The sequence below is a fragment of the Borostomias antarcticus genome, assembly GCF_949987555.1.
Source record: "Borostomias antarcticus genome assembly, chromosome: 24".
In the NCBI taxonomy this organism is placed as follows: Eukaryota; Metazoa; Chordata; class Actinopteri; order Stomiiformes; family Stomiidae; genus Borostomias; species Borostomias antarcticus.
The window spans coordinates 6,005,074-6,026,937 of record NC_140257.1 but is presented as its reverse complement, the minus strand read 5'-3'; the positions used below and the strand labels follow the sequence as shown (position 1 = coordinate 6,026,937).

The 21,864-nt window shown below is 46.0% G+C and overlaps 1 protein-coding gene across 1 annotated transcript in view; it reads left to right on the top strand.

Annotated features, from left to right (window-relative positions):
* The window catches only part of kcnq3 (potassium voltage-gated channel, KQT-like subfamily, member 3), a gene marked incomplete at both ends in the record, with an annotated part of 100,122 nt that overhangs the window by 65,916 nt on the left and 12,342 nt on the right, over positions 1 to 21,864 (top strand). Inside the window, one exon of the mRNA XM_084458003.1 lies at positions 21,715 to 21,805. Coding sequence (XP_084314129.1) covers positions 21,715 to 21,805 — 91 coding nt within the window. The remainder of the gene's footprint in view (positions 1 to 21,714; positions 21,806 to 21,864) is intronic.

Genomic DNA, 21,864 nt, shown 5'->3' with positions numbered 1-21,864 from the left:
AAGCGTGTCATGGAGCAGGTGGTTAGGCTCCACGGCCCGGTAGGCGAGACGTGCTGTGCTTCCTGTGCGGTGGAGGCCAGCAGGCTGGATGCCTGCAAGGATGGGAAGGTTGTCCACAGGAGTGGGACGCAGGCATCCTGTTACGATGCGCAAGGCTTCGTTGATAGGCGGATCGATGAGACAGATGTGAGCACTGTGATACCACACCGGTGCACAATATTCCCTGGTCGAGTAGACCAGGGCTAGGGCTGCCGTACGCAGTGTTTTTGTGCCAGCGCCCCCGTCTGATCGGACCAGTCGCCTCATCAAGGGTGTTCCATCGATATGCACTCAGAGCTCAAGTTTGGCTATGCCGCTAGTGTCTGCATGTCCTGGCTCAAGGACTCCTCCGCGGCCTACCAGTCTCCAGCGGAGTACACCAGCGGAAGGTTGTCTGCACAGGCATACTTCCTGGAGACTGTGTTCAGCAGGTCGTAGGTGTACAAAGGTGTATAAAGAAGTGAGGCCAGGACAGTTCCCTGGGGGACGCGGTGAGGGTAAAGCTGCGGTTTCGGAAGCAGGAAGAGAGGAACGCTCTTAACCAGGACTTCAAGGCAGGCGCAGCATGGAGTATAAGCTCCGAGCAGATGGAATCAGGCCCTGGGGCTTTCCCTGGCTTTACATGCTGGAGGGCAGCAGCAAACTCCTCCGGTGTGAAGTGTGAATAACTGGAGATGTTACCACCGCTAGGAGTTGTGGCCTTACAGAGGTCGGACACTTCTTTTGCCACGAGACGTGACGATTCGTGGGACAGGGGGAGTGTCTAGACCTACCAGTGAGGTTGCTAAGGATGCTCCATGCATTGCTGCTGGAATGTGAGAAATTTATGGAGTTTTTGGCCTCCTCCCAGTGCTCTTGTCTCCTTCGGCTGAGTCTAGACAGCAGGGCTGAGGCAAGTCTGTCTGACTCAGCTCCTGGGGGGGCCCGGAGGAAGGGACAGTAGAGACTCTCACACTCCGCATCCCAACACGGTTTGTAGCTGTTGCTACGTCCACTTGGGATAGTTTTTTTTGCTGCTTTCACCAGTATGCCGCAGAGTTCCCGGTACGCCTCGTCCACGTTGTTGGTATTAGGTGGTGGAAGGCACCTCGTGGATCTTTGGGTAAGGAGGCGGTAGCGTTTCCAGTTGGCCTTTTGGAAGTTCCATCGCTTCACCTGCTTGCTGGGGACAAGGTTCACGAGTTTAGGCATGGATATCAGCGATGGTCGATGTTCTGACCACGGGAACTCTCCTAGCACGCATCTATCAGGGAGCCGGTTATCAGCACCGACACTTGCGAATACCAAGTCTCGATTCGTCCCAGTTTTCCACTGAGATGAGACAAAGCTGACTGCACCCTTGGGATCGTACAAGAGGGCCAGGCTGTTGTTAGCTGCCCAAGCAGCCAGGTTTTCTCCGTCGGATGTATTGGTGCTGTACCCCCAATCCTCATGCTGGCAATTGAAGTCACAAGCATAGAGACAGGAGGGGGGGGGGAGGGACTGAGAGATACGCTGGTGAGATGCACGATGACGGTGGCTTGTAGACGTTGACGATTTTGAAGCCGGCAACGTCCATGCACAACCACTCAATCTCCGAGCCAGTCCGGGATTGGTCGACGAGAGTCTTGCTTTTGATAGACCCAGCTAGAGCAAAAGTTGGAAGAGCTATCTTATCTGCTGTTGAGCAGTGGGTGTCCTGGAGGAGGATGACGAGGGCCTTGGTAGTGCAGGCCAGGGGCTTGATGACGTTGATCTTACTGGTGTTCTTTGGTGCAGAATTCTGGGTTGGGAGCCGGCAGAGCAAGTTCCGCCGGCTGCCCTCCCCGCCTGTGGCAGCCGAACACCAGCCCGGGTGGTGGCACTCAGATGGCTTCGCTTGAGGTGGTTAATCGCAGCTACTGTACTGATGGGGGGCACCACGAGAAGGTGTCTGCTTCGCGCCCAAAAAAGCACTGTGTGATGTCTAGCGCCTTTCTGACAGCTGGCCAATCAGGACAAGGAGAATTATGCTTGTACCGTCCCTAACTTAGTTACCAGTGCCCCCAAAAGACTTCAAGATGGAGAAAGTAGCATACCGGTTGAGCCACTTGTGATTGCCGTTTCAGAGTTATATGACATGAGTCACAAACCATACATTTACACAAGGTTGTGATATGCCCCGTACTGCTGTCGGCCGCGGATATCATGTAGGCTAAGTTTCCCCCAAACGGCACCTTGGCTGGTCAGGTATACCCTCCTCCTCCCCCTCAAATGCGAAAGCCAATGTGAGCACTAATTAATTTGCCATAATTTTAGATGATGGCTATTCAATTATAGTAGGCTAGGGCCTATATAATATTACTAATTTAGTTGATGTTAAGGATGCTTTTGATAACGGTTGAGTCAACTTTGGCTAGAAAGTAGGCTATGATTCCCATTGTTAAGGTTACAGAACACTCGTGTAGAAAGCGCTGAAAAGGCCTCGCTTTTTCAACAACAACAAAAAAAAGAAGTCTAATGTGAACACGGCCTAAGTCGACAGAGATTCTTGTCAAGTAGTCATTTTTATCCTCCACTGTTAAGTTGCGCTGGTGGGTTAAGACCGCTCACCTGCCTTGTGATTCGTTTTAGACCTAGGCTATTACCGTAGCTTGTTGTGCAGAAGTGTGTCAGCTCCCCAAGTGAAGGAGTTCAAGTATCTGGGGGTCTTGTTCACGAGTGAGGGAACCATGAAGAGGGAGTTTGGCTGGAGAATCGGAGCAGCTGGTGCGGTTCTGCAGTCGCTTTACCGCACTGTTGAGACGAAAAGAGAGCTGAGCCAAAAGGCAAAGCTCTCGATCTACCGGTCTATCTTCGTCCCCACCCTCACCTATGGTCATGAAGGATGGGTCATGACCGAAAGAACGAGATCACGGATACAAGCGGCCGAAATGAGTTTTCTCCGGAGGGTGGCTGGGGTCTCCCTGAGAGATCGGGTGAGAAGTTCAGTCATCCGGGAGAGACTCGGGTGTAGAGCCGCTGCTCCTTTGCGTCGAAAGGAGCCAGTTGAGGTGGTTCGGGCATCTAGTGAGGATGCCTGCTGGGCGCCTCCCTAGGGAGGTGTTCCAGGCGTGTCCGGCTGGGAGGAGGCCGCGGGGTAGACCCAGGACTAGGTGGCGGGACTACATCTCCGCACTGGCCTGTGAGCGACTAAAGATTCCCCAGGCAGAGCTGGTTGATGCTGCTAGGGAAAGGGATGTCTGGGGCCCCCTGCTGGAGCTGCTGCCTCCGCGACCCGACCCCGGATAAGCGGATGAAGATGGATGGATGGTTGTGCAGAAGAAGGCAGGGAATCCTTCTTCCCTCCGCTGTGCGTCTAGCCTAACTGTGCGCCAGCAGTCACATGCATTTCCCAAACGGAATATCACAACACAAAACTGCTTTTGTAGTTCAATCTTCTTGTATTAACTAAGATATCCGCTGGAAAAATATTTTTTATCATAGACAAACGTCCACGAAAATGCTTCTGTGACAGCAAAAACATTTCCTTGTGGACTGCTGCCCAACGCGAGCCTTTTCGCGCACGCTTCCAAATGCGCAGTTGAGGAGACTATCGTCAAATCACCGAACCCTAATGTAGGTTATGGGAAACACTGCATTAAAACACCACCTTAAGTAGATGGACAATGTGGGATAGGTGATTAATGTTTGGCAAGAAAAACATAGGCTATGTCTTTTATTATGCGGTCTGCGAGATTGAGTTAGTTTGACAGCTGTCCCGACTCCCGCGGTCTCCCTTCAGCCTAACGTTAGACATATATGGAAAAAAGGAGGAACGAATCGTTGAATCTCTGCTTTGAATTGGTGAATCTGATTCGACTCACAAAATTCAGTCGGGGACAGCCCTACTGTAGCCTACACACAAAAACCCCAGGGGGCAATTTCATAGCGGCCTGTGTGCTAACAAATAGGCACTTAGGCGGCCCATGACACCGGAGCCATGGCGGCTCCGAGGCTAGCCAATCATGTTGTAGAGCAACCTTCAACCTGCCTGCCGCCATGGGGCCGGGCACATCTGTCAGGTGCATTGCCATGGAAACATTTGATCCGATATGACTGGTGATTCCTGACAGAGTTCATAAGGACTGAGTGAGCGAGCGGGGGTCGTCATGGCGACCCAGGGAACAAAGGTCCTGTGGGAGTTGAATGAGCAGCTGTTGTCATGGAGACCTGGAATGCATGCCATACACATGATGATATTCACAGTATGTGCATAATGTTGACAGAGTTTATCACCGAGGGCAATTGTACTGTAAGCTGGCTTAGCTAGCTTGCGCAGAGATTAAGTGTGAAATAATAACGACAATAATAATAACAACAGTGCCTCTGTGTGTGTCTGGTGTGTTCTTGCGGGTGCACTCTCTTGTCAAGTCACAAGGTGGAACTCGCGCGTGCAGCACATGTGTCAGAGTGATTACTGGCTTCTGTTGTCATAGTGACGGGGTAAATGTGGAACAGTCGTATGGAGTCTACAAACCGACTTTGTCACTTTACGTCAGGAGGAGAGAGAATGTGTTGGCGTGTGCGTGACACGGTTCCCTATGGGACATGGAACCGGAGTGCTCTTCCCTTGGCCCCCGGCAACAAGTCCCATCGAGCTACTGCATTCAACCACAACTGTAGGCTACTCACTCTACAGTTTGCTTGGATGAATGAATGATTCTGCCAAAGAGTGCATCACCCATCCCAGCAAGCCAAGGTCACACAGTAGTGATTTCCAGTACAATGCAGGGGATTTGGGGCGTTGCTCCCCTGTTGATCTATGTGCTGATCCTTTTCTTTGCCTGGCAAATCCTGTTGAGATGGGGATTGTCTGATAGATCAGGCAGCTTTGCGACATCTTATTAGAATGTCCTGCAGTATCTGTCTGTAACTTTGTGTTGTATTGCTGCTGTCTTTTTTGACCCGGTCTCTCTAGAATGAGATCCTAGGTCTCAATGAGATTACCTGTCTTATATATATATATATATATATATATATATATATATAAAGTATATATATATATATATATACAGAGAGAGAGAGAGAGAAACATATATATATAAATATATTATATATATATATATATATATAAGCGTGAGACAACAATGCCAGGAATATGGAAGGCAGTGCTTGTACAGTAGCAGAACAACAGCTACAATAGTGCTTTATTGGCCAGTGCATTTTAAAAATGGCAGTGAACTTGCTTTGGGGTGGGGTGACCCAGGTTTGTCACTGCGGTCATACTGTAAGCCATCCTCTGTTAATCACATTTCCCAGGAAGAGACTACAGTAGCTCATTAAGATCGGCATACTGTATTAGATGCTTTTAACCAAGCGATAAACTCTCAGCGATAACCTCTGGCCAATAAAGTTTTAAAGTTAAAGGAAATTACATTCTGTAACTGTGTTCTGTCTGCTTTGTCATGATAAAACGATAATATCCACCATATTTTCTTTACGATTTGTTTGTTGTCCTCGTCTAATACAATTAGCTATCTTGACATTTTCTTTCAATCCAATTGCTTAATATCATTTGTCCTGTTATCAAACAGGATGCAGGAAAGGCCAATGGGTGTTTGTGTTCAGAGCTTGATGAAAAGTTTATTGTGCAGTCTAGAAACATATCTACTGTATATTTGACAAAGTTGCATGCTTTCTGAACTAGTACAAACTAGTACTACTCTAAATCATACTATGGATTAGATGCCTTCTCTTCATTTGTATACAGTAAATCCTCCACCACTTAATGCTGTTTTAATGGAAATCTTATGACTAAATGGAAAATTATACACCATGACATTAAGCCGGCAAGGACTTCTTGTCATCCAAAATTACATATATTTCATTTCAATTTCATCAGTAAATCCAGAGTGAATGCCTTAAGGGTATAACCAGTACACCACACCAAATAACATTTTAGAAATCCTTCCAGTCAAATGATTTCAAGGCACTCATCATTGATACCCATGACTGCCTTTAGAGCAGATTAGCAGGAGCGGTGGTCCGTGACCTTTAAGCAATCAACGCACCACCTTAAGAATCCCCCGGTCCTTCTCCTCTCAGCTAAGCTCTACAGCGTTACTCACTTCCTTTGCGTACCAAAACAAACAAGTCCCTCTCCACTCCAGACCAAACCGTGTCCGAGTGAGCTAACCCAGGCTTATTTGCTCTAATGAGCACAGCGTCTGTTCAGTCTGCGACACTGATTGCTTACACCTCCACTCTGCAGCAGGGTAATGGGCCCTCAGGCCTCAAGGGCACTCAGGTGACAAATCACAGCCTTTGGCAGATGGACCCCTCTGAGGCCTGATCATAAACCACAGCGGTCGCTCATTGCCCCCCCACCCAAACAATGTTTATCACTACTAATGCTTCATCTATAACTAAGGCTGCCAATGTCAATAATAACCATTACCATTTCACTAGTGATTAGGCAGATGATCATAATTGTTGTGAAATTGTATCGAAAAGCCCAGCTTCATAAGTAAGTACATTCAGCCACTCTTACACTTATGACAAAACAACAGCAGTGAGCAGACCTCTTCAATTCCCCTCGGCACTCTAATAGTGTGATTTTTCATCATCTTGCCATCTTTCCCCTAATAACAGGACGTGAAAATGATAGCAAGTCTCCCTGTTGATTGATGAATGGGCTCCCATGTCGTATGAATGGTATTGATTGATGAGTAAGCTCTGCCCTTGGGAAAGGGTACATTTGTCCAGTGTATCGTACTGTATCAGAGATTAGTGCGAGGCCCTACATGCTTAGTTTCACATCACTTTACGAGCACTTTGACTTTATTGAAGTCCGATTCCGGCGGCCATATTGGTCTATTTCCATCTGTTCCACCCTGTCGCTCTACATTCTGAGAATGGAAGGTTGAAGAGCCGTCACCAAAAACTCATTTCCTTTGGAATGACCCTAATTATACACAGAGGAAATCAAAAGATGATTACAGTAACACCTAGAATTCAACATTTGATTTCTCACCCGCAAAGATGAGGTCAATGGTGTGCGTTTGATTTCCCAGTGAATGTTCTACAGTATATCTGTGAATATGGAGATGTTCTGTAAGTACTGACCTGCAATGACAGCTATCCCTGGTCTGAGTGTACTGTAGATTGTGTGAAACATTTTAGAATTGTGTTGATTCCCTGTTGGATTACCAGAGTGTGATACAAGACCTGATCATACAGTACCATGTTTGTCATTGACAATATTGATCTCACCTCTAAGATTAGACATTTACAGTATAATCCCTGATTATACCAGATAAATCCACCTCAGTGTAAACATCACTTGAAAAGCCCCTCATGAACGACTCTGAAGCTGCCACTCATAAAGAGGCCCAGTACCTGTTTAGCAAGGCATTGAAGGAGGCTAAACAACGCTACTCTGACACACTCCAACACCAATTCTCAGATGGGAATGCATCCTCTGTCTGGAAAGGCCTCAGACAGATCACACACTACAAACCAAGATCCCCGCAGGCCACTGACAACCAGTTGTGTAATGTAACAAAGTAATAATACTTTGTTGCAGTACTTAAGTATTTTTTAGGAGTATCTGTACTTTACTTGAGTTGTTTTATCTATGGCAACTTTCACTTTTACTTAACTACATCTCTGAATTAAAACGTATACTTTTACTCCGATACATTTCCGCGAAGCATTTTTCGTTACTCCTTACTACAAAAAAAATCTGAAGAAATTTGGCGAATCAGGGTGGTCATTGGTTAATCACGTTATACACAGGTGCAAACAGCTCTCAAAAAGGCAACGTTTCATGTCCACTCAGGCCCAGGCATGTTAGCCAGCAGCACTAGCAGGAGCTGACTTCCACTCCAAGAGATTGTGCATTTGTTGATTTCATAATGGAAGCAGACGAGGAACTGACTGCACCCGCTACTCCGGCCGGGACAAACGATGATGATGATGGTGACGAGATGGATGTGAGTGAGGAAGACGTGCACCCGTGGCTGTACTTAAGAGAAATGTTTTCATATGTTGGAGTGAAAGATTCTTCGTACCGGATGAAGGGCCTGTTATCACGCCTTGCCAACGACCTGAACATGTTCTACTGCAGGTTTGACAAACACACACACACACACACGCACACACACACACACACACACACACACACACGCACACACACACACACACACACACACACACACGCACACACACACACACACGCACACACACACACACACACACACACACACACACACACACACACACACACACTCAGCCCATCCCCGGTACTCACCCCAGCTGCCCCCCACTGCAACCCAGCCTCTCTTCATCCTGGGGAAGGACGTGAACAGTCTGTTCAAGGGACAGAACCCCCGGAAAGCAGCCAGACCGGACTCTAGCCATGTTTCCATCCACACGTTTTATGCGAATTAAGTTATATCGAATGAATAATGGCTTATGGAAACAGTAAAATTTGATTAAAAGTCATGAAAATCGACAAAAAGTCTGTACTGTCGATCTCGTCAGATTTTCTCTTGTTCGATAAAAGGTCTAATGCACAGATTTTTATCCGATTTAAAGCTCTTAGATGGAAACGCACGTTCACCGGCTTTATTCGCATTCATATTTTTTGCGATCTTCACATAATTCGATTGACAAGTGGATGTGGGCTTCTGTCTCCCCCTCCATTCTGTAGTACTGGAGGGCGTGCTCTCCCAGCTGTGCGTGCTTGGATCACACACTTCCTGTCTGACAGGAAGCAGCACGTGAAACTGGGCAAGCATGTCTCTGAATCTAGGACCATCAGACAAGGCTTCCCCCAAAGGCTGTGTTCTTTCCCCTCTGCTCTTCCCCCTGTACACGAAACAGCTGCACCTCCAGCCACCAGTCTGTCAAGCTCCTGGAGTTTGTGGACGACAGCTGCTGCTGCAGCTGCTGTCCTGGTGCGCCCAAAACAACCTGGAACTCAGCGTTCTCAAGACAGTGGAGATGATTGTATGCTTTAGAAAGAAACCAGCCCCCCCCTCCATCACTCTGAATGACACCCCAGTGGCCACTGTTGACTCCTTCCTCTTCCTGGGCACCATCATCTCCCAGGACCTCGAGTGAAAAGAGGCTCAGCAGAGGATGTACTTCCTGAGGCAGCTGAAGAGATTCAACATACCAAAGGCAATGATAGTACTCTTCTACACCATCATTGAGTCCATCCTCTCATCCTCCATCACCATCTGGTTCTTCACCGCAACAGATAAAGACCAGGCCAGACTGCATCCGCTCCCCTGAGAGGGTGATGGGCTGTAAACTGCCCTCCCTACAGGACCTGCACGCCTCCAGGGCCCTGAAACAGGCCAGAAGGATGGTGGCCGACCCCTCCCATCCCGGCCACGGTCTCTTTGACCCACTCCCCCCTAGCAGGAGACTGCTGTCCATCGGGACCGGGGCCACACGCCACCAAAACAGCTTCTTTCCCACGGCCATGAGACTCATTAACGAGGCTCGTGTCCCCTCACGATACCCCACATTGACCATTAACTCTTTACCCTTTTGCACTTGACCTCTAATCGTTCCACAAATCTCAACGGCACACACATTGCACATATTGTATATAAAACATCGCTCATCTATCACACCACACTGCACACACACTGTACATACTCACCACTCTATTCTGTATACATGTGCATCTCAGAAAATTAGAATATTGTGGAAAGTTCATTATTTTCCGTAATTTAATCCAAAAAGTGAAACTTTCATGTGTTCTAGATCCATTACACAAAGTGAAATACTTCAAGCCTTTTTGGTTTTAATCTTTATGATTGTACAGTATGTTCAATATGTTCTTTTATAACACTCAATACTTGGTGGGGGCTCCTTTTGCACAAATTACTGCATCAACGTGGAGCAACATGGAGGCAATCAGCCTTGAAATATTTCACTTCATGTGTAATGAATCTATAATATATGAAAGTTTCACTTTTTGAATTAAATTAATTCACTAAACACTTAAAATCCGCCATGCAGATTTTTACAAAACCTAGTACAGTACAGGGCATGTCTAGTGATACCAGGAGAGACCTGGTACAGTACAGGGCATGTCTAGTGATACCAGGAGAGACCTGGTACAGTACAGGGCATGTCTAGTGATACCAGGAGAGACCTGGTACAGTACAGGGCATGCCTAGTGATACCTGGAAAGACCTGGTACAGTACAGGGCATGCCTAGTGATACCAGGAGAGACCTGGTACAGTACAGGGCATGTCTAGTGATACCTGGAGAGACCTGGTACAGTACAGGGCATGCCTAGTGATACCAGGAGAGACCTGGTACAGTACAGGGCATGCCTAGTGATACCAGGAGAGACCTGGTACAGTACAGGGCATGTCTAGTGATACCTAGAGAGACCTGGTACAGTACAGGGCATGTCTAGTGATACCAGGAGAAAGATGAAGCTGATTGGCATCAGGGTGGCGCTATAACAAGCCAAAATGCTTAAAAGTGGCTAAAACGCAATCAATAGTTGTGGCGCCCCCTGTGGCCAAATGGGGTTCATACTTGTACGAGTAGGGCATGGCATGCTCTACAACTCATTGGACACAACATTTTCAGATTCAATTTTGATGTTGATATAAGCGTTTTTGTGCAACATTGCGCTTTCATTGTATTTCCATCAATGGCTGCATAGCTCACATGTGACTATGGCGTGTTTCGCTTGTTGCCTTTGATGCGTTTGTTTCGCTTTGCCCTGTTACTGCAGCTATATTATTATATTTTGTATTTGCCCTGTCCTGTCCTGTCCTGTCCTGTCCTGTCCTGTCCTGTCCTGCCCTGTCCTGCCCTGCCCTGTCCTGTCCTGTCCTGTCCTGTCCTGCCCTGCCCTGCCCTGCCCTGCCCTGCTCTGTCCTGTCCTGTCCTGTCCTGTCCTGTCCTGTCCTGTCCTGCCCTGTCCTGCCCTGTCCTGTCCTGTCCTGTCCTGTCCTGCCCTGCCCTGCCCTGCCCTGCCCTGCCCTGCCCTGCTCTGTCCTGTCCTGTCCTGTCCTGTCCTGTCCTGTCCTGTCCTGTCCTGCACCCTGTCCTATGCTGTCTTCATTGGCGTTAACAAACAGCAAACGTTAACAAATCTTAAAGATCAGAGCTGATGCAGTTCGATATGAGACAGAGACAGCGAGCATGATTGATATGAGACAGAGACAGCGAGCATGATTGATATGAGACAGAGACAGCGAGCATGATTGATATGAGACAGAGACTCAAGCATGATTGATATGAGACAGAGACTCAAGCATGATTGAAATGCGTGTGATGTTTCCATTTCATTGTCTGTCTCTGTGTATCATCGGCAAAATGAATGCACTGCCCGGGCATTTGTGATCAAGATTGACGGAGTAGAAACTTTGCTTAGTCCATTTCACCCAAGAGGCTTACACATTGACATGAACCTGCTGGTGATGATTCATGATCCGCTTCTATGATCATATTTATTGACACATAATTAAGGGTATAACCAGTACACCACGCCTTTTAGAAACCAAATTTGGTGCGGCATGATTGACAATGTTAGTTGCAAAGTGTGCAATTGTCCCTCTTTTGAGTGGGTCTTTTGTGTTTTCTACTGAGGTCATTCTAATTCCCTGCATGGAAATCATTTTATTACCTCAGAGATGAAGAAAGAAATAATTAATTTGACTAATCTACTTGTCTCACAGATAGTGATAGTGTTGAGTTATGTCAGAAAGTGATTGTTTTGATCCACTCTTTGTAGTCAGAGAACTGCACTACAGCACTTCTCTGAGGGACGCCCCTATTGAGCAGAGAGAGATTAGAGACGTGGGGGGAAATCCATCTCTCTGCTCCTGGGTTTGCCAACCTTGGGTTTGTCCCATGAGGCATTGTGGCCAAAGACGACTGTGGTGGGAATGTTACAGACAATCTGATTGGATCTTAGCCTTAAGCTAGAGTGTGACCGGGGCTTTTATTGGCTGATCATGTGGTGGAGCTTCAAATGTGAATATACAGCTTTTTGGTTTAAATGTGCAAATGGATGGGGATAGAAAGGGGTCCAAAAGTGCTTACAAATTACCATTTTGACCAGATTATAATTATTTGGTGTTCATGATTCATCGGAGCATCAATCAAATTCACAAGACTAGACTTGAATGTAATTGAAATCTACTGACATAGATTGCAAATGTCTATTTTCTCTTGAGCATATTTTTTCTTTTCATTTCAAACCTTTCAAACCTTTCATTATATCGGTCTATTTCCGTCCTTTTGTTCTGAACACAATCTGAGTTTTGAACAGCAATATTGCAAAAATGGCTGCCCTTTCCAGAATAACCCCATTATACGCTGCATCAAAGAAGCTGTCGGCCGTCGGGGCTGATGTGGGATCTGGGAAGCCCTGCTGCTCTCCGGTGTCATCAGGGGTCAGGATGTTCTCGCCTCCACGCTGTTTTCTGCATGATCAGCAGATTTAATCACAGCCACATTATCTCTCCCTTCTTCCAGTCCTCCCTCCCTCCCTCCCTCCCTCCCTCCCTCCACCCTGCTGGGAGGGAGCTGATGGGAACCTGACCGGCGTTAGTGGGGTCCAGAGGAAGCTCAGAGGGATCTGGTGGGGGGGAACGAGAATGGAAGAGAGAGGCTCTCCTCCCCCTCTCCTCCCCCTTCCTCCTCCTCCTCCTCCCCTTTCCTCATCCTTCCTCCTCCTCCCTCTTCCTCCTCCTTCTTCCTTCTCCCCATTCCTCCTCCTCCCTCTTCCTCCTCCCTCTTCCTCCTCCTTCCTCCTCCTTCCTCCTCCCCCTTCCTCCTCCTTCCTCCTCCTACTTCCTCCTTCCTCCTCCCCCTTCCTCCTCCTCCTTCCACCTCCTCCTTCCTCCTCCTCCTCCTCCTCCCTCCTCCTCCTTCCTTCTCCTCATTCCTCCTCCTCCCTTCCTCCTCCTCCTTCCTTCTCCCCATTCCTCCTCCTCCCCCTTCCCCCTCCTCCTTCTTTCTCCCCATTCCTCCTCCTCCCCCTTCCTCCTCCTCCTTCCTCCTCCTCCTTCCTCCTCCCCCTTCCTCCTGCCAAGTCATTAATAACGACAGCTCCCGTGAGGCAGCAATGTCAGAGAGGAGCAGGTGACTTTTTTTGCAGATGAGCATGACTGTATAAGACAGCGCTCACTGATTAATATTTATACTGTAAGGACATACTGGACTTAAGAATTCAATGTTCCAAGCTGATGTGGGACTAAAATGATTTCCATGTTCTGAACTGGCTGCATGATCGGCCCACTTCATCTCCAGCAAGCATTTATGTTGTTTTTTTTAACCCAAATCATAATGATCTGTATCTCTAGTCTTGGTTTACCTGCGCTTCTCATAAGTCTTCAAGAGTCATCAACAAATGATATGTGTCATTGGTACAGGACACAGTGAACTGATGTGCTCAAATTTCATTGCAACCTTATTATTTTGTTTGGCAAGCAACCTGGCTACAGAGAGGAAAAAGCGCTACGCTGGCGCCAGAGAGTTCACGCCAACTTCCCTGACTCTCTGGCCGCTCGACTGGAAGTTGAATAAAGATGGATGTCTGTTCTTGTCCTTGCGAGCGCAGTCATTATGCTGTGCTCGCTGTGCTCGTGGTGTCTTCTTCCCTGATGTTTGCATATTGCTGAGCAAATTAACTGTCAGAACTGCATCGTCTGCAGTCCTTAATTGAATCTTCGAGGGAAATTGGTTGATGGGAATACCCAGAGGCAGTTTCGCCACGAGAAAAACTCACAGAGAGGCGCCTCCGTAAAGCAAATATGTACATCCATGATCCGTAGCACAGGGGGGTCTGTTACCTGGTAATGGGATCAACAGGTGAGGACGGTCGTTTATCTGTTCGCGGTGTGAGGTTGGTCTTTGTTTCAGCACGGTAGTGTGGCTGATCAGAATCTGATTTTATTTCAACAGAAATTTGCCTTGGTCTGTTGGTGCATGACAATAAGCATAGTGCAAGAACAGGATAGATCAAAGCAAAATGATTGCAAGGCCATCAGTTCTACTTTAAACCTATAGCCTAGAGGCTAAAGTTAGGATATTGTTGTGCAAAGATATGAGAGTGGAGAGGACTGATACATGTTAATTTGTTTATTTACTCATTTTAGTTTGCACAGATTTTATTTATTTGAGAAATACAGTAGGCCTAGTAGCCTATGAAATTCGGCTATAGGCTATGAAGTGTACACTGCGCTGTTCAGCTATTCAAATATGCCTCGATTTAATCTTGCATAATATCATGCAGCTCAGCTTTTAAAATAATAATTGAAACCCATGCCAATGGATTTTCTGGTTGAAGACGGCCCTGGTATTAACTAATAACTATTATCCACTATTAAGTGGTCATTGTGCAATTCCCGGTTTCATGCTGTTCATTTCCCCATATAGAAAGCAATGTACAAAAATGTCAGTGTCATGGGGAGTTTTTTTGCACCTTGAGTTTTTGGTCCTGATGGACCGCAGCCTCTTGCCGGAGGTGAGTAGTTGGAAGAGTTTGTGACCAGGGTGGGAGGGGTCGGCCACAGTCTTTCCTGCCTGCCTCAGGGCCCTGGAGGCGTGCAGGTCCTGGAGGGATCGCAGGTTGCAGCCAATCGCCCTCTCAGCAGAGCGGATGACACGCTGCAGTCTGCGCACCAGATGGTGATGGAGGAGGTGAGGATGGACTCGATGGTGGGGTAGAAGTGTACCATCATTGGCTTTGGCAGGTTGAACCTCTTCAGTTGCCTCAGGAAACACATCTTCTGCTGTTCTTTCTTGGTGCATCAGCTCCCACTTGAGGTCCTGGGTGATGATGGTGCCCAGGAAGTGGAACGACTCCACAGAGCTGAGGAGTCTCCCAGGGGTGATGGGGTTCTTCCTAAATGCTAAATGGTACTGCACTGATATAGCGCTTTTATCCAAAGTGCTTCACAATGGCCTCTCATTCACCCATTCACACTCACATTCACAATCCAATGGCGGCCAGCTGCCATGCAAGGTGCTAGTCTGTTCATTGGGAGCAATTTGGGGTTCAGTGTCTTGCTTTGACGTGCGGACAGGAGGAGCCGAGCCGGGAATTGAACTGCCGACCCTGCAGTCGTTGGACGACCCGCTCTATCTCTTGAGCCACAGCCGCCCTGAAGTCTAAAGTCTAACTGTCTTTAAAATGTTGAGCTCCAGGTTGTTTTTGGCGCAGCAGGACAGCAGATGTAGGCGTACTTCAGATAGGAGCTGAATGACTGTTGTCAGCAAACATCAGGAGCTTGACTGACTGACTGACTGATGACTGGATGTGCAGGTGTTTCAGCCGGGGACCCTTAAGTCGACTGAGATTCTTTAAGTCAAGCAGTCGTTCTTTTGCTCCATTGTTAAGATGCGCTGGTGGGCTAAGATCACTCACCTGCCTTTTGATTTATATAGGACAGGCCAATCATTCGTTTAAGACCTAGGCTATTACTGTAACTATGTGTGCTGTAAAAGGAGACTTAAGACTGATATAGGGGAGGGAAGAAGGCAGGGAACCCCTCTTCCCTTCGCTGTGCGCCTAGACTACGTGCGGTAGCAATCTCGTGCATTTCCCAAACAGAATATCACAACACAAGACTGCTTTTCTACTGTAGATCGATCTTCTTGTATTCACTAAGATATCTGCTGGGAAGAAAAAAGTTGTGTCCATGAAAATTCTTTTATGATAGCTAAAATATTTCCTTGTTGCTGCCCAACACAAAGCCTATTCGCGCATGCTTTGAAATGCGCAGTTGAGGAGACTATTGTCAAATCGCCCAACCATAGGCTATGGGAAACACTGCATAAAAAACAAGAAGGCATCCGAAGTAGATGGATGATGTGGGCTTGAGGATTCATGTTTAGCAAGAAAAATAGGCGTCCTATTGTGCTGCCTGTGAGTTTGAGTTTAAAGTTTGACAGCTGTCCCGAACCCGCGGTCTCCCCTCAGCCGAGGCATATGAAGGAGAAAAAAAAAGGGGCTGGTGCTGATGGTCTGGGAGTCAGAGGCATGTTTCCCCAGCTTCACGTGCTGCTTCCTGTGAGAGAGGAAGTGGGTGATCCTCTAGCAGGTGGAGTCAGGCACGTGCACCTGGGAGAGCTTGTCCTCCAGCTGAGCCGGGGTGATGGTATTGGCCGATCGCCTTCTCACTGGCAAAAAAAAAAAGGCGTGACCACATTATTCCACTGGCTCCCTGTCCGCTTCCGCATTGATTTGAAGCTTCTGCTTCTTGCTTTTAAAGCACTAAATGGTCTGGCTCCCCTCTACCTGGCTGAACTCTTGCAGCGCCACACTCCAGCCAGAGCCTTAAGGTGGGCTGACCAGCTGCTCCTGGACATGCCCAAGACCAGGCTAAAGACCAGAGGGGTCTGGAGCTGCTACTGGACATGCCCAAGACTAGGCTAAAGACCGGAGGTGACCGAGCCTTTGCGGGGGCTGCCCCTAGGCTCTGGAACAGCCTGCCCCTCCACATCAGATCCACACAGACCCTCAATGTTTTAAATCTTTATTGAAGACCCACTTTTCTCCCTGGCCTTCAATTCTAGTTGAGCATGACTCCCAGGCTAGTGTGTGTATTGTTGTCTTTGTGGGTATTGTTGTGTTTGCGTGTATGGTTGTGACTTTGTTGTAATTTATTTTTCACCAACCTGCACAGCACTTTGGTCGATTTTAGTCGTTTTAAATGTGCTTTATAAATAAAGTTTGAGTTGAGTTGAGTATTAAAGGCATTGCTGAGGTCCACAAACACACCCAGATCCTGGTGTAGGTTCCTGCACCACTCCAGGATGAAGGAGGAGTCGTCCACAGACCTGTTGATCTGTAGGTGAACTGCAGGGGGTCCAGGAGTGGGTCTGTGAAGGTTTTGAGGTGGGACAGATTACACCAGATTATTGATAGTGCCAAATAATAAAATAATACCTGGGTACTGCCCATTTTAGTGGCACTGCACATATCGGTGGCAACATCTTCAGGACATGTATTCTTTTCATGTGACTGCCTTTGAACCAAATTCCTGGGTGCACTGGTGTTGCACTAAGCCTGCTAGTGATGTGCAAGTTGGCTACTTCAACCAGACTGCAGCTTCAGAGACCGTTACACCCTGTCCACAGATTGGTTCAGTTCCCAGGAACTGCCACTGTAAATCAGAACTTCGACTTGACCCCACCGAAAGACTGCACCACTACAGGAAGGTCTTTAGCCAGAAGACTGTGATGTACAGTAGGAGCGAGGGGACTGCCTTCTCCCATGTCTCTGGGTTATTTCCCTGGAGAGCAGCACGGCGGACACTCTCACGAGGAGAACTCGGGCAAATCTAAAACCGTGGTTGCCGTGCCAACGCTCTGCTGCTTTACTGGGTCAGCAGCTGTTGCACAAGCTCTGTGTCAGAGACAGAGTGGAACTGTGTAGACCATTAATGTTATCTATAAAGTTTTCATTTTGGTTTCTCTGTGGTCAGTATAAAATGATGACCCTTGTTATGATTAAACCTAATAATCCTTAATAATGGCATATCATACCATTTATAGTCTTATTAGACTTATTCCAGTGAAGACAGGCTTGTAATACATTTCTTATCCAACAATATATATGATGGAAGGGCTGTGTTTATTTCAGTGAGCGGTGAGTTCTGGAGCGCTGACTAGCTGGAGGTGCAGTACATGGGGGTCAAGTGTGTGGGTGAGCTGGTGCCTTTTTGGAGAGAGATATACTCAAATTTAGAATGCAAGACAGGTTCTGGGCTGTACAGTAGCTGTATTTATTCAATATTGCATAAACAGATTTGATGAGAACTGATTTTAATAAGGTTAATAGAAGTAAATGACAGAATTTCAAATAATCGTTGGCACCGTAAATCTCACAAGGACTATCACTGTTACTCCTCTGCTCACCACTGTCCCAGCTGGTATTGCCTTTCCCACCGAAATGGATTTCTGTTCTCCAGACTCATCTACAAGCAGGGAAGGCCCCCTAAGAGTTCTGTGATTGCCAATCGCCACAGAGATTGGATTCCATGCCTCATTTAGTTTGCTAACATGAGGGTAATGGAGCGTTTCTGTGGTAGCATCGAGGGTTTCCGGGCCAATATGTGTCAAACTCGGTCTCATTTGGCCAATAATCTACTGTAGCAGTGAGATTATGAGGAGAACTGCGAAGGTATTTGTGGTCTGTTCACAAGCTGCACTACTTCTCTGCTCTCACCACTAGGGCAAAGTGCTTACTGTACTGTGCCTGAACTCTGAACTGTAAAATATGCCTTTTTCTTCTTCTTTATTTATTTTATTTTTTACTTTGATTGAGCTATAAGAGGTTGATCTCATGGATAGGTATTGGTCCCATATGACTTGATTTGTACAATGGTCTATTCTCATAATTCTACACTGTGAGACAGTTAGTTCGTCCCCAAGTTCAAATGAATGACGCTTGTATTGAGCTGTTAGTCCTGTGTATTCCAATTGTTAAACTTTTTTATTGTTTTATGGATCAACCCTTTGATTTCTCTCTCTTTATTGGCAAGGCAGCTGTAATGGACATTGACAATTCTGGGTATGACTTATTGACAAAACTGTTTGAAGCAAGATAAAAGGGACTTATTCATGGTAACCATATATATCAGTATCTATTGTACTGTATTGACTAAACATTGACTTTAACAGGCTCTTTTTGGATCAACAGTGTCCTTTGGTTGACTTTGGTAGACTTGAGTCCACAATTAGCTTTATAGAATGCCTGTAAAGTAGGAGCAGCTAACACCCTAAAAGTGTGTCCTAAAGACTCAGCCAGCGAGGTATTCAAGGTGTTCTGGTGTCATGCTTCAACATGTATCAGAGGATGTACTGCCTAATGGCAACACAACAAGGCCGTGAGTGATTTAGTTTCTGGGATCTGGGCATTAGAGAATTAAGTAGGCTAAAGCGGAACCTCTCCATGCCGGATGGCACTGTAGCTGTCCTGAGTGCTTCATTCAAGTATGACAAATAGCTAATCAACTAAGTATTTACTCTGAAATGTATGGCTCTGAAGTTGCGAGAATGGAATATTTTGGCTCTATGTAAGGCTGTGGAGTCCTTATTCATTCATAAACTAGCTCAGTTTGTGGGATTAACAAAAAATAAGTAAGGAAAACAAAACTTGCATAGTGGTTCACTGTAATCCACAATCCATAATCCACAGATTGTCTGCCTTTGCATTCCATTCGTCTTAATTAAAATCAAGTCGCTTTCTCATCCCTATTCATCGCTCTGCTTTAGTGCAGATGGGATTTAATTCTCCTTCTAGTGCTCTGTTTATCACACTTTAAACCTCTCCTGCAGTAGCCTGCTTACAGTACTGTACGAGTTAGCTTAGCATAAGTACCTGATCCTGCTCTCTTCCCAAAGGTAGCATAGAGCTTTGCATGTGACTATATCTTTATTACACTGCTCATAAACCCTGCCCTCCTCTTAGCTTATTGCCATTTCCAGATCTCAGAACCACTTAAAGACCATATGAAGTGTGAATTCAATGTGCACTCTCTTGGTTGTGGTTCTGAGGAATGGGACACGCCTATAGAATATGGTCCATATAACCTTTGCAGAAGCTCTATCGTGGAGAACATTGGACAAGCAACGTTGGGTAAATGTTAATTGGAAGTCTGTAATTCTGTTGCAGTCAGTTGAGTTGATTCTGCTCCGATGTTGGCCATGAATCTAACATGCATGGTTAGGTTTTGGGATTACGGTCCATGTCCAATACTTTGTGCTTTGCCTATCGCAATCAAAATGTCACTCAGTATAGTTTGCTTCAAGTTAGTAAGTGGTAAATAGAGGTTAGACCTATAAAAGACGATACTACTCATAATTTTGAAAGATTAACTCCACATTTGCTTAGTGCAACCCTTGCATAAACCATTCTTGATCGTGTTTGCTAGAGTTGATTTTTATTGTAAACCTTTTTGAGCTGCCGACTAATTCGCACAACATTTAATCAACGTAAATGTCAGATCATGTAGAATGTTCAACATATTCAAGTGTGAAATAGTGGAGAGAATCAAGAAACACTTTATTTCCGTGTGTTGATTGGACAGCATGTTGTGAGGTCCAGGGTTGCCCCCAGACTTTGGAACTCGCTCCCCCTGGACCTGAGATCTGCAGGAACAATAAATATGTTCAAGGGGCACCTGAAAAACTATCTGTTCAGGCAGGCATTCAAGCACTGCTGCTGATGTCACACCTGTAGGTCCTGCTGGGTCTTTCTTTGTTTTATTGTATTAGTATAGGGGCCTGTTTTATTGTATTAGTATAGGGGCCTGTTATATTGTATTAGTAAAGGGGCCTTTGAAATTGGCCACTTTCTGTATATTTCTCGTTTTACTGTGATGTATGTTATTTATTTTACTATGCACTTTTTTTTTTTTACCTGCACCTTATGTGAAACACTCTGTCCATTTGTGCTGATAGGGGTGCTATACATATACACTTTTACTTACTTACTTACTTAAGTATGCTGGGAGTGGTAGTCAGCTGTGATCTGAGTCATGACTCTTTGACAGGACTCCACACAGACGCGTCAGAGCAGAGAGCAGTGATGCAGCTAGATGAGATTTACCAGTGATTCACATCAGGTTACAGAAGATTGCTTCAACTTGACGTGGAACATTGCAGTGGGCGTATCTCAAGACCGTAGCAGGTTACGTCTAGATGATGAATTTTGTATGAATATAGAAGTAAGCAGTTGGAACACTACGGATGGTGTTCTACCCAGTATCAATCTACAGAGCTGTATAAAAGACACTACACAGGAGGTGATGCAACGCTATAGTATTACTCCGTGTAGTTTACACCGTACCTTTCCAGTCTTGTTAAATTCATGAGGGGCAAGACAACTTTTGTCATACGGTAATAGGTGGCATTTAAACGTCGAGAGTAACTGGTGACACTTCACAACGACCTGGGTTGGCTACTTCCTGGGTTGGCTACTTCCTGGAGGACTGTGAGTGCCTGATGGCTCCTCTGGCCTCAGACCTGTTAAATTCAACAAATTTAAATCCTTGGCTCTTGGCATTTGCACTTCGACCTGTAATTGTTTATTATTATTATTATTATTATTATTATTGGATATTGTATTTGTTTTGTTGTTATTTGTGTATTTGTGTTAACTCGTCATCACTGTAAATGAGGGGAACCTCAGTGCTTTACGAGTATAAATAAAGGTTTGAAATGAAATGAGACAGCAGTAATTTCTGACCTCACTGGGATATTCATTCAGCTTGCAGCTCGTCACCGACAGGCATTCAGCACATGTACTGCCCACAAGCCTCAATACAGACTAACTAATAGGCTGCTGCTACAATGATTTATTTACAATTAGGTTTTCATTTACTTTTTTTCATGCCATTGTTCCCAAAGACACATATTCTTCTTGTTTATTATACTGTATGGAAGGTGATATTTCAAACTGAAATATCTCCTGTTTTTTTACAAAGGAGGATTGTTGAATGGATGTGACTGTGAACCATGCTCTACATAGAGACTTAGTGACCCCTAGTGGCAACGTGGAGTGATTGCAGGGTGGTGAATGATGACGGACACTGAAAAAGCCATTGACTTTTCAATATTGACTAAACTTCACTGTGGATGAAAGAATCGTGTACGTTTTTATTACATGACATGTTGGTTCTAAAAGTTAGATATTGTGAGTGTATCCTAATGTCTTCTTTTTTCTATCTCGACAGATTCTTGATTGTGCTTGGATGTTTGATATTGGCCATATTAACAACTTTTAAAGAACACGAAAAGGACTCCGCCCACTGGCTTGTCATCCTGGTAAGTCAATGGAGCTTGTAAATACATGTAAATACACAAAATGCTTATTATGTTCCTTA